This window comes from Aegilops tauschii, chromosome 1 (genome assembly GCF_002575655.3).
Source record: "Aegilops tauschii subsp. strangulata cultivar AL8/78 chromosome 1, Aet v6.0, whole genome shotgun sequence".
NCBI lineage: Eukaryota > Viridiplantae > Streptophyta > Magnoliopsida > Poales > Poaceae > Aegilops > Aegilops tauschii.
In genome coordinates, this window is record NC_053035.3 from 505388955 (window position 1) to 505402051 (window position 13097).

The following is a 13097-nucleotide window of genomic DNA, read 5'->3' on the forward strand; positions in this document are numbered from 1 at the left end:
GAGGAGAATGGGAGGAGGGGAGGCGGCGCGTGGGTTGGGGAGCAGGAAGGCGGGGGGAGGCGGCAAACGCGGAGGGAGAAGAGGAACGCGAGGCTCGAGGACGGGGATCGGTAGATACGGTTTCACCCTCCTGTTTTGACCCACCCTGCACAGCAAGATGATGCAGCCATACGCAAAACTGGAGGAAAACCATCTCATTCTTCAGACCCCACAACCAACGAGGCCCACTTGTCATGCTCATGAAACTGAAACACACTTGTAAATAAGGAGCAACGGCCCACACTTTGGCAACGCTGTAAAAAACACTGCCGCGAGTTGATCAAGCGGCACAGAAGCGAGCGCATGAAGCAACCGCCACAGGGAGGCGGGTAGCCTAGCGTGATTTATATGTTCGATGTGCATTGCCGTTTGAAGTAGATAAATGCATAAAGGACTAAGATAGCTGCTGCAGATGCTTAGCTGTTATCGACATTACATGATGATTCGGGATATAACTATATTGAGGAATATTTTCTCACTCTAACATGTATACTATATTCACACGCCCGCCTTGTGTTTTGAATTGGCTCGTGGGCGTATTTCATATGTGCTGACCCACGAAAGTTGCAAGTTTTATTTCGTATAGGAGGAGAAAACTACTGGACACTCTCACTGAGGCTATCTTTGCAAAATGGGCATATCTCAGGTTAAACAAAGATCCAACCTAAGCCAGTTATTATGTTCTTTGAGGCGGTTCATATACCGTTAAAAATTTATTTCTGTAAAGGTATGCCACAGTTTTTAATGTAACTAGTTCTCCGCACATTGTATATATGATGCCACCAACGGGTCATTTTGTCATTTCGACTAGGTATTTATATTTTGAAATGTTTTTTTAATCTGTGGCCTCTTTCTTAAGAGACATAAAAGGTATCGTCCATCAGGACTGTGAAATTTGGATATGTAATGAATATTTTCCTATAAGAAGAGGACAATGAAATTCATGGCAAATCCGTCGTAGTTCATTTTTTCCAGAAAATTGCTGAGCTTGCAAAGTAAATTCGCCGTAACGTCAATATAAATTGCCATGAAAAACGTCAGATTTGCCATGGTTTTGCCCAAATTTTGGCAAACAAAAACGAAATTCCTTGTCTTTGGTTTCTTTCCCCTCGCCTCGCCCTCTCCCCTGCGCCCAGGCCAGGCTAGGGTTTCTTTCGCGCCAGATCCGCGCCGCCGGCCGTCCGTCAAACCCCACCCATTCAGACCATCAGGGATGGCGGCGGACATGGCCGGCTGCTGCTGCTTCAGCTGCTTCGGCTTCCTCAGGAAGCTCCACCACCGCCCCGCCGCCGGAGACAGCGACGGCGCGCCGTCCAAGGACCTGCTTTTGCCGTTGCCGAGGTCCAGCGACGACGGCAGCTTCTACGCCGGGGACGACCCCGACAACAGCAGCAGCTTCCTCGGCGACGAGAGCAGGAGCTTCTACGAGAGGGAAGAGGAGGACTACCTCCTCCGCCAGAGCGACGGCGACGGCGACGACGAGCCGCCCCGCAAGCGGTCCGAGGACATCATACTCTCCCGGGCCCGGAACGGCTTCGCCTGCAGGGACAGCCTCGTCAGGGACACCAGGAAGCTCTTCCGCTCCGAGGTACCCCCTCCCTTCAGCTCATTACCACCAACAATTCTGTTTTTTTACTACTTCATTCATTTCATTTCTCCAATGGTTGTCCCTACAAATAAATCCTCCCGCTCCGTTGGTGAATTTAGCGCGCGCCGAGTCGTTGTGAAACAAGCAAACACGAGCCATGCTCCGCTGAGCGTAATTTTAGTACTCCCTCCGTCCAAAAATACTTGTCGGACAAATGAATGTATCTAGATGTATTTTAGTTGTAGATACATCTATTTTTATCCATTTCTCCGACAAGTATTTTGGGACGGAGGGAGTACAATGGATTATTTCTAGCCAAGAGTACAATGTGGCCATCACAATGGTTCAAGGCTTTTGTATGAGAGCATTCTTTTTTTCCTTTTTATCTTTTGAATTGACTAGTATAATCACTTCCCTCTTCTCCTTTTGGCATTGTCTTAGGACGAAACAACCGGCTGTAAGATGATCAACCAGTATGTTCACCTGGGCAAGATTGGTGCTGGGAGCTACGGCAAAGTGGTAACAACAACGGCAGACCTCTGCTTGTTACCTAAGTGTGCTACCTATTTATCTACTACTACCACTTCCCTCGCTGATTACTTCTCCTTTGATTTCATTCTAAACAAACAAGGTTAAATACCGAAACATCAAGGACGGAAGGCTATATGCAATAAAGGTAATTTTATTCGACATTTCTGTCTGCGCCCACTGCACAGTGCGATCCATGTCTACTTGACAGAACTCTATCTATTTCAGGTGTTGAGTAAACACTACATGTTGAAAGTGCGTGTTGTGCGGTCAGAAACGGCCATGACAGATGTTCTTCGGGAAGTGAGTAACTTTGTTAAACTAGTATTTCCCTGTATAATACTTGTCACTTTGCTGTGTTGTTATGGCGTGTGCAATGTTCTCTGGGAATGTACTTGTGTGAGCTTTGAAGATATAAATACTGCATGATCTATTTAACATTGTTTAACCAAGTTGATCATACCTTGCAAATCACATTCTGTTAGTACTTTCTCTATAGGCACACATTATTTACAGCCACAGAAGAAATCTATTTGGGAGTGTGCACCATTTAGTATGCGTCTTTTTTTGTTTATTTCAATATTACCTGTGACCATTTTCCTTCGCTTTAGTTTCACTGGCTCTGATGTTTGTTATCAAGAAGCTGAATTGTGCTCAATTTGCCTTGGGATGCTTCAAAGGATTTTGCCATACCACTATATTAACTGTACTAAAAAATTCAGTTATTTTTCTGTCAGAAGGCGGAAGCATGTTATTAGTAGCATTTGTCAAATGTTGCATATATACAGTGTACCACATCCTGATTTTACTTGAGAATCAACTACCTTATTTGTTTTCCAAGTTCTCTAATTAGCCACCCTTTTATTGCATCGGATACAGGTATCCCTCATGAAAATGTTGGATCATCCCAATATAGTAAATCTCATTGAGGTGATTGATGACCCAAACACAGATAAATTCTACATGGGTATTTATTGATGCTCTCATTGTTTAGCTTTATTATTCTAACATGGCGCTATTTTAGCTGGCTTGTTGTCATCTTTGTCGTTATTTTACACGATTGCAATTTACTCTTTTCCCTTCCCATTGGCAGTTCTTGAGTATGTTGAGGGGAAAATGGTGTGCGATAACGGTATAGGTTTAGGAGAAGCTACTTCCAGGAAGTACTTGCGGGACATTGTCTCTGGTGTTATGTATCTTCACTCTCATGTAAGACTTTTTAAACTTTTCACCAAGGAATGGTTCATCATGGTTAATTCTGTGCTAATAATATTATAACAGTGCCTATTTCATTAGCACTTTGATCATGTCAAATAGAAATTTCAACAAAGATATTTGAAGAGCTCTAAGTTTGTTAGACAATGATTATTTGAAGCAGCATGTTTTAGCTTTCGCATATTTTTTCCCTTCCACTGAACCTAGTTATGTTGGCGTGAAGCTGACCAGCAAGCTCAAATGGTCGGCGTAAATTATCTTAGTAGACAGATTTTCTGTTCATAGTGTTAAACTGTTAGTCCATGTTTGCTTAGCTACTGACTGAGTTGTTCTGTTTCCGAGCTACCTGATTGCACAGGCAAACGTTAGCGTGGGTTTTATAATCAATGCTCACCTCATGCTTTAGGAAGCATCATATATCAGTCAAATGTACTGACTTGCATATGAATAGTATGCTTGCTGCCTTCGTACGAACGTTTAGGGTTGAGCTTTCAGCTTCCATATTTCTTAGTACAGTGCTTGGTTGTTGAGTTTCTTGCAGAGAAAACCGGAGCCCTATTTAAAGCCAATGATAGAAAACAGGGGAGATGTGAAACCTGCTTTCTTCTAGAGTATAATGCTTGTGTTCTTGTTTATGGTTTTATATATGCTTTTCTGATTGTATTTACGTATAAATGTGGCATCTAATAAATAATTAGGGTGGCGATATGCATCAAAGCATGATGTGTCTGTTGCCATATGAAGCTCACTTATTCGTAGTTGGCATATTCGGATATTCCACCGTTGAATTCTAATTAAGTATATGTGTTTGTGCACACACTTTGGTACATAATGGATCGTCGGAATAGGTTGCTACCAAAAGTTTACATTCCATGTCACAATTTTTTCGCTTCTTAAGCAGGTGTTTGTTGATGTTTCATGTTCCCCTATTTTCACACATTTGCACGCTTTCATGGATATATACATGTGGTTCTGGCTGTTCATTTGCACTATATGTTATGCATTTTGCACTGTGTGCTTGATACAAAACTTAATTTTCTTGTGTTTATATGCAGAACATTATTCATGGTGATATTAAACCGGACAACCTCTTGGTCACAAGTACTGGCAATGTGAAGATAGGGGACTTCAGTGTTAGCCAGATATTTGAGGTCCTCTTTTAATATTGTAGTTGTATTTTTTATTTATTCCAGTAAGTTTATTCTCACTGGCAGGGTAAAGTGTTTGAGTCTAGCAAAGTATAATCTTGGGCTTCACAATTTGTTCTTCTATAAAATCTGAGATTGCAAATTGCGTACGCGAACGATATCGTCACTTACTCTGGGAATTTTGAACATTAGTCGAGTAGACAATGTAGTCTGATGATTCAGTGTTGTTAACCATTTTTAGTAGGGTTGTCGAGCCTCCTAGCTTGGTGCTTTACACATTGTGGTACTTGATTATGCTGCAGGATGACGATGATATGCTTTGGAGGTCTCCAGGTACTCCAGTTTTCACTGCACCAGAGTGCTGTCAAGGTACAGTTACATGACTTTGATTTGAGTTATAGAAGGCGGCACGCACAGTCAGCCAGTTACCAAAGTATCCATCTGAAGTACAACACCAGTGGTTTTTGGAATATTGGTAGCATGGTGCTGTAGGTGTTTCCACAGCTAAATGATTGCACAACTACAGCAGATTGAGATAAACAAACCCATAGCCCCAAACAACTGTAAGCAACAAAAGGGCTTGGGTTGTGGGTGTGATGCCAATAAATATAAGAAGTTGCTAAAATATTCTCTGGCCATGGCATGAGCTTGCTTAATGTAATGAACAATTTTCCGCCTCCCTTCCGCTGCAGGTTCAGCCTACCATGGCAGAACAGCTGATACATGGGCAGTCGGCGTTACCCTGTATTGCATGATCACCGGGAAATATCCATTCCTCGGAGAAACTCTGCAGGAAACTTACGACAAGGTGCGAAATATACGTTACTCCCTTCTCAGTTTACCTACCGCATAGACTCACCAAGGTCGCTCTGCTGCTGTGGGACAGATCGCCAATGATCCGGTGGAAATACCCGGCGACACGAGCCCCCAGCTCGCCGACTTGATGCAGAGGCTGCTCTACAAAGGTGTTCCTTGCTGGGTTTTTTTTTATTTTGCAATCATCCAATCTGGGTCTCTATGCATCGGAAGGTGTGCTTGCTGTGTTAACAGTGGCGTCGTTTGTGCTTTCCTCGCAGATCCGGGACATCGTATGACCCTGCAGGCCGTGGCCGCGCATCCCTGGGTCGCCGGGGCCGAGGGCCCGGTCCCTGAGTTTGTGTGTAGGTGCGGTTTCGGTCGCAGGAACAGGAGTGATTCGCAGGAGGCGGTGCAATAACAGAGAGCCCGCCTTTTTGGTCATTGCTGTGGTGCTAGCCTAGTAGTGTGTGTGTAGATATAACAGATGAAGTGTGTCGTAGCAAAACAATCTGTGTTTTGAGTTTTGGGTACAGAATAGAGCGCCAGTCGATTCTTTTTTTTTATCGCAAGCTTTACGCACATCGCCTTGTGTCGCGGCGGCGATTGTTTTATTCTTGTTGAATCAATCCAATATAGTGAGAAAGCAGATGCTCCTTTTTTTTTCCTTTTTTCTTTTTTTAATGGGAGCAGATCTTCCTTTCTAAGAGTGTTTTTATTCCATGGGTGAATTTTGAATCTGATGTGTAACTAATGTGTTTTTCATGTATATAAATGACTTGAGAAGCTACAAACTAGTATTATTATTGTTAGGTTGGAATAAGAATCGCGCCCCCTTTCACTAGAAAATAATAAATGACAGAACAATTCGTTTAGTCTACATCTGACCTGTCATACAAATCAAAATGTGGTAACGGTGTTTGGAAGTTGTAAAAAATTCTCAAATACAATATGCTACTTTCAGCATTTGCAAATCCAAGTTCAAACGCAAATATAAAACTGTAACAGTAAGGGATTGGCTCACTTCCTGGGGTTGGCAATAATCATCTGGCAGGTTGGCCCAATATACAAAAATAAATAATACAGAACACAATGGGCAAAAAAAGAAACATACCAAATTTCTTTTATAGGGCTTCTTTGATTCAAAGGATTCTCAAAGGAATTTTGGAGGATTCTAATCCTGAGGAATTTTTCCTATCTTGGTTGTTTGATTCGTAGGATTGTAAACCATAGGAATTTTTCCATAGGATTCATTTTGCACTAGATTTCATAGGCAACATCCCATCCACTCAAACCTCTTTAAAAGAATCCTGCGTTTTTTCTATGCACAATCAAACACTCGTACAATCCTGTAGGATTCAAGACGACATTCCACTCTAATCCCATGTTTTTCATATTCCCGCGTTTTGAAAATCCTACGAATCAAAGAGGCCCATAAGATATCAGCAGGCAATATAGCTGGACATACATAGATAATACAGCAGAGCCATCACTCCCAGGTTTCACTTCTTTTTGCCTGAGACATACATACACCTAACACTAACAGTTACAGTTTTCATTCTGGCATAGTAGATAGATAGATGGATAGATAGATAGATAGATAGATAGATACAAGTCCTGCTTTGCCCAACCAGCACTCATTCTGTTCTGGCCTTCATACAAGTCCTGCTTTGCTTTGCATATTTACAGTCGCCAAAAATTCGCTTTTACCGACGCAGAGGGACAAATATATATAGGAATGCTATTTGCTTGCTGCCTGCCTGCCTGCTCAAAAATAACAACATACTCCCAAGCTCTAATTGGCTAAGCTTTCTTCCTTCCTTTCTTTCTTTGTGCCGGCCAACCACCGCATGCGGTCGCTCTGTCACGGGCCGTTCTGCTGCCTCTCCATCTGGATCGACCGGAAGATGCGCGCTGCCGACTCCGACGCGGTGCGCGCCGTGTGCGGGACCACCCGGATCACACGGGCCGCTGCCGCCACCGGGTTCTCCTGGCTGCCCGAGGAGACCTGGGGCTGCTGGGCCGCGTTCCCGTTCCCGGCTGACGACGTAGGGAGGGGTGCCGCAGGTGCGGCCGCGGCAGGGCCCCTCGCCTCGCCCTGGCCCTGCTGCCTGTCACAAGGGCTGCTGGCGGCGCTGCTCCCTTGCAGCTCGCTGCCGCGGGACGAGTGGAACCTCCAGACGCCGCCGGCCGACACAGCCTCGTTCCTCATGTCGCACGAGCTCCTCGAGTGGTGCTCGATGTGAGTGTTGGGTCGCGCTGCGGCCACGCGGCTCACCTGCTCCACTGCAGAGGATGAGACCACCGGGTTCATCACTGGCACGCTGAAAGGCGGGAAGTACATCGGAGGCATGGCTGGTGGGCCGCCGACGCCCATGTGGTGCGGCTGGTGAGGCATAGGGATGCCGTATGGAGAATTCATGAATTCCCCAGCTGTAGATGGCAGGCTCAGAGGAGCACAGCTTGCGTAAAACGGGGCCAAGATGCTTCCTGCCGGGGGGCATGGCCCTGTGTATGGTTTGTAGACGAACCCTTCCGATGGAGACATGACGGGAACGAGCCACTGATTCTGAGGCGGAGGAGCACACCAGTTGTTCTGCTTGTTGTCGGGAGGAGCAGGCATAGCAGGAGGGTTACTGCTAACCGCACCGTTTGATGCAGCTTGGTTCTCATGCCGGACCTCGACTACATCATTGTCTTGAGATCGTGAAGCCTGGTTTCCTTCAGTGTTATCTTTCGAGTACTCCGCCTGCTGCAGGGTAAGCTGTGCATCATCGTCGTCTTTGCTTTTAGCTGATAGAAGCTGCTTTTCCACATTGGCTGCAGCCGTCTTCTTCTTGCTTGTCACCAGGGCACTGCCAAGGCACGGATCCCCTTCAATAAGTAGGTGTGGAGATGCTGCAATCAACTTCTGCACCTGCTTGCAAGCACATACATAACATGGCTATATCAGCATCCCAACACAAAATACATCAATAAGCTAACCACCCGCTTGTGGCGAGTAAGAATCACAGGCTACTATATATTTGGTGGCGCAGACTCACTTTGATCAGTCGATGCAGCTCGAACACTTGGACAGCAAAAACCCGCTGCTGACTGTATAGAGTTCAAAGAAAAGTGATTAGAAAACAAGAAAGGAAGTTATAGTGATTAAGAGAGATAATCCCTCCTTCCAGAATATAAGGTGCATCAGTTTTCGTGCAAGTCTAACTTATGTATGTTTGACCAAGATTATAGAATAAAATATTGACATCTACAATACAGAATAAAATAAAATACAAAAATACTTTCCGTCATGGATCTAATGATACAAATTTGTTATTGTATATATTGATACTTTTTTCTAAAAACTTGGTCAAACATGCACATGTTTGACTTTTGAAAAAACTAATACACTATATTTTGGAACGGATGGGAGTACTACATTTAGGGCTTCTTTGATTCAAAGGATTCTCAAAGGAATTTTGGAGGATTCTAATCCTGAGGAATTTTTCCTATCTTGGTTGTTTGATTCGTAGGATTGTAAACCATAGGAATTTTTCCATAGGATTCATTTGCACTAGATTTCATAGGAAACATCCCATCCACTCAAACCTCTTTGAAAGAATCCTGCGTTTTTTCTATGCACAATCAAACACTCGTACAATCCTGTAGGATTCAAGACGACATTCCACTCTAATCCCATGTTTTTCCTATTCCCGCGTTTTGGAAATCCTACGAATCAAAGAGGCCCAAGCATCAGTCTGTCAAAAAGGAAAAGAGATGTTCATAGAATGCACATGACAAATGTCCATGCGTGTTTGTGTTTGCACGTGTACAGTAGGGTGATTTGAGATGATACAGAATGTAGAAATGGGAAGATCTAATCCGCTCGACTGCCTGGCTCATTTGCTGAGCACCAAGCTTATGTGCACACAAACCTTTCAAAAACACGAAGACAGAAAGGACAAGACCTAAGTGGTGAATGCTTACTTGACGATAGCTCTTCTTGCTTTCCAGAAATGCTTTGGACCAATAGCACCGACAACATCATCTGGAGAGATCTCCAGATCTGGCAGAGATTCCACAGAGGAATCCGAGGAATCATCCCTCTGCGCATCGTGATGTCCGGTTGATCTTTTTCTCTTTTCACCAGTCTCTCTTAGGCCTTTCTCCGACAGATTAGAAGCGCCGTTGCATGCGACGTCAGTAGAGTATGGCCCATTTCCAGCCTTTGGAGCATTCTGAGACTCAGCAGCATTCTCATTCCTTGTTCTAGCCTGATGCCCCTCGTTTCGGGAATGTTGCTTATCAGAAACATTTATACTGCTCGTCTCTTTTACCCTACTATACGAAGAGCCTTTGTCGTCTCTTTTACCCATTGTCTTCTCTGCAGAAAATTGAAATGATGAAGTCCTCTCTTCAGCTTCCAAAAAGTTTGTCGTTGTGTTTGCTGGTGCTTTGTCCCTGATAATACTTGGAGAGTCCATTGCTCTCGTGTCCGACGCGTTCCTTCCTTCCAGGTACCTCTTGTCGGTGTTGGGAAATTTTGCAGTTGGTTTGGACACTGTAGGCCCACTCTTATACGGACTTGTAGCTGGGAAGGGTGTGGAATTCTCTTGGATCCTCACTTCCTCATGGTTGGAACGAGGGCGCACTCCAGAGCAGAAGACAGAAGGAACCGTAAAATCATCATCGTTAGTCAACTTCTTCCCAGAAGAATTCTTCGTGTTGTTGTTGTTGCTGTTATTGTCTCTACGCTGTGAACTACTACACTCAGCAGTCGATCCTGCAGCATAGGCGTCCTTGCTCTTAAGCTGGGTGGAAAGCCTCCCAGATGTAGCATGGCCGTCCCGCCCACTCGAGTTGGTCTTGATGTGTTCGGGCAAACGCACAGGTTCGTTTGAAGGCACACAAAATGATGGAAAGAGAGGTCTGTCGATCCCACCAATCTACAAGAAAAAGGCACAAGTTAGTAATAAGTACTTTAAAAGAATGTACTCTAGGATACAATTACAAATGAAGACATTGCCCAGTCATGTCTCACTAAAAACTCATCGGTGCAAGCAACTTGAATTAGTCGTGGACATTCTTAATTTAGAACAAAATCAGATAAGTTTGTCTGTCAAACAGTAATATGTAGGCTCCATCTCATCATCTTTGTTGTGTGCAACTGCAAACAGAAGTGACAGACAATCTTCCAACTCCACATCCCTGATGCCACTCGTGGGAATCATCAACGCTGTGCCCGGATGCGCCCCATAATCGTCACTGCACTAGCGTTCAGAAAAGAAAACTGCCAAACTCCGGAAAGCGATAATCAACGGAAGGTATCTAACAGATAAAGAACCAGTGACCATTTCCGGTCGCCTCTGTCAGATACCCGACAATCACTCATCGAGAGTCAACCATACGTACATAGTAAGCATCTCACGGCACTGGTAATCATACAACCATGCGTGTGTCTAAATTCGCATACATACATACATACATCAAAAGAGCATGAATAGAGCGGCAAGGCGAGACGACATGGCAGCCAAGCCAATAGAGGCTAGTCTAGCACTGACACTGTGAAGCCCCCACTGCACTGCTGCTGAAGTAATGGCCGGCGGCCATGGCAGGTGGCATCTAGGTTTTCAATCCAATCCAATCAGCGGACAGGCTAAAAATAGTGAGAGGGATACCTGTCCGGCGGAGGCGGAGGAGACGGCGGCGTAGCTGGCGGCGGGGCGGTGGGCGGCGGCGGGGGCGGTGTTGGCGGCGAATCGCTGGGAGGGGACGCTGAACTGCTCGTAGAGGGCCATCTTGTTGCGGGGCGGCGCGCGCGGGCCGCCGCCCTTGAGCGTGGTGTCGTTGACGTGGAGCCTGGGGAAGAGCGGGCCCATGACCTTGTCCTCCCCGCCGCCGCCGGATTTCCTCATCGCGGCCAGCTAGCTAGGACGCCATCATGCGCGCTCGCTCGGCCGGGGGAGAGAGAGAGAGAGGGAGGGAGGGAGGGAGGGAGAGGGGACGGAGAGGAGAGGAGATCTCCGAATCAAGAAGAGGAGGAGGGGAAAAGGGCGGATTTTTCGGGGTCTCCGGACCGGGCCGCGGAGCACGGGGGCAGCGGGATTCGGATCGGTTGGGGAGAAATATCTGCCGGCCGCGGCTCGGGGACGGAGGCGGAGGAGGGGAAAAGCGGAGGAGGAGGAGGAGGAGGAGGAAAGGGAGAGGTGGTCTCTGCCTCTGCTCTGGTGAGGTCGTCTGGTGGAGGAGACGGCCACGCCCACCACCACCAACAGTGTGTGTGTGTGCTGGGGCTGGGGCTGGGGCTGGGGCTGGGATGACATGGGATCCTCATCCACACACAACACCAATTGTATCCTTTTTATGCACAGGCAGTTAGTATGATTTTGGGTTTGTTTTGGGCCTATCTGGGCTGTTCGGGGGCTAATATATATATATAACTATTCATGCCATGTCGGCCCTCGTGCCCAGTCTCGCGGCCCAGGCACAACCCTAGACGGGCCACGTGCTGGCACTACCCGCCATTATAAATGTGTCGGGCTAGGCCCAGCATGGGTCGGGCATGTGGGTTATCAGGCCAGCATGGTAAGACCGATCCATTTGGCCACCTTTGTTGTTGCTCGTTGATTGAACGCACTATCCCCATCTGCTTCTTCTTAACTGCTTCTCTGAACAACTTGCAACACATGAAGAAGTTGAAGCACATCTTGGAGATCAGGGACGACTTCACCCTCGTCGGAAGCTCTGACCCTGCGAGGTAAGGCACCGACGAAGAAAGTCACACCAGCCCCCTCCCCCACCATTGCCCCTTCTACCACCAGGACCGCAGGGAGGAATTTGGGGGGGGGGGGGCTTCATGACGAGTTGTCCTGGTGCCCGATCAAGCTTATTTAGGGGGGGTCATCAGATCCGCCTCCTTCCTCCGTCATGGAGGGCAATGCAAAAGGCGATAGTGGGGGAATCAAGGGCACTCTCAATGGGGAAAAGGAGGAAGTGGGAGGAAACAAGATAAGCCAATACTCAATTATGGTCGAGGATATAACCTGATTTTCCATAGTAAACCAAACGATATGGGTCTAGTCCTTTTTTTCCTTCAAAAATGAACAAGGTGCCTCCGCTCCTTATGCTGTTGCTTGCCCGTTTTTTTACTAAGAAACATGATACAACCTGAAACCGGGGGACACATGTTGCAGTTTTGTGTTTTTGGTGAAGTTTTGTTGCTTAATTGGTCCACGTTTGTTACGAAGGATAGGGCGGAAGGAAAGCGATTATCCCATACATACTCTTATGTTGGAGGATATACTTGACAAGTACATTGAAGTGTCCAACAATTGCTATGCTTTAGAAGCCAAAGATGGTGTGGCATTCTTGTCAGTGTTGGTAGAGATTACGTTGTGGAGTTGCTGAATAAATCTTGCAACTGTTCGAGGTGGAATTTGACTGGAATTCCATGTTATCATTTAGTTGCATGTATGAGGGAAGAGAGACTAAATCATGTAGATTATGCGCATTCTTTATACTCAGTGGAGAGTTATAAAAAAGGTTTATGCTCACATGTTCATGCCATGTAGAGACATGTCGGAGTGGGATAAGATTGCAAACTTCCCTAATGTCAATCCTCCAAAAATGAGAAGTAAGTTGGGAGAAAAAATAAAAACAGGAGAAAGCAATCTGAAGAGAAATCTAGCAGGAGGGAGGGTTGAATTCGTCAAAGCATGGTGTAATCATTCATTGTAGCCACTGTGGTCAACCAAGGCACAACATAGGGGGTTGCGAGTCCTACAAGGCAGGTATACCAC

The 13097-nt window shown here is 46.0% G+C and overlaps 2 protein-coding genes across 2 annotated transcripts; one reads left to right on the forward strand and one right to left on the reverse strand.

Moving 5' to 3' along the window:
* The first annotated feature begins 1094 nt into the window (after positions 1-1094).
* Positions 1095-5981, forward strand: LOC109776844 (serine/threonine-protein kinase GRIK1). Its single transcript, XM_020335506.4, has 11 exons — positions 1095-1627; positions 2069-2146; positions 2259-2303; positions 2384-2458; positions 3035-3122; positions 3249-3364; positions 4426-4521; positions 4821-4887; positions 5211-5326; positions 5405-5483; positions 5595-5981. Exons 1-11 carry the CDS (start codon positions 1253-1255, stop codon positions 5732-5734), a joined length of 1275 nt encoding a protein of 424 aa, XP_020191095.1. The 5' UTR covers positions 1095-1252; the 3' UTR covers positions 5735-5981.
* A 774-nt stretch (positions 5982-6755) lies between these two features.
* LOC109776843 (ELF3-like protein 2) lies at positions 6756-11634 on the reverse strand. The gene is made up of 4 exons (XM_020335505.4): positions 10977-11634; positions 9286-10244; positions 8358-8409; positions 6756-8230 (listed from the first exon to the last, which is right to left on the reverse strand). The coding sequence occupies exons 1-4, from the start codon at positions 11211-11213 to the stop codon at positions 7178-7180; spliced, it is 2301 nt and encodes a 766-aa protein (XP_020191094.1). The 5' UTR covers positions 11214-11634; the 3' UTR covers positions 6756-7177.
* Positions 11635-13097: the final 1463 nt, after the last annotated feature.

Coding starts and splice junctions, on each gene's coding strand:
- LOC109776844 (XM_020335506.4), top strand. CDS start 1,253: ATGGCGGCGGACATGGCCGGCTGCTGCTGCTTCAGCTGCTTCGGCTTC. Junction 3,123..3,248: donor CACAGATAAATTCTACATGG/GTATTTATTGAT, acceptor TCCCATTGGCAG/TTCTTGAGTATGTTGAGGGG. Junction 4,888..5,210: donor TGCACCAGAGTGCTGTCAAG/GTACAGTTACAT, acceptor CTTCCGCTGCAG/GTTCAGCCTACCATGGCAGA.
- LOC109776843 (XM_020335505.4), bottom strand. CDS start 11,213: ATGAGGAAATCCGGCGGCGGCGGGGAGGACAAGGTCATGGGCCCGCTC. Junction 8,410..9,285: donor GCAAGAAGAGCTATCGTCAA/GTAAGCATTCAC, acceptor AACTCTATACAG/TCAGCAGCGGGTTTTTGCTG. Junction 8,231..8,357: donor AGCTGCATCGACTGATCAAA/GTGAGTCTGCGC, acceptor GCTTGCAAGCAG/GTGCAGAAGTTGATTGCAGC.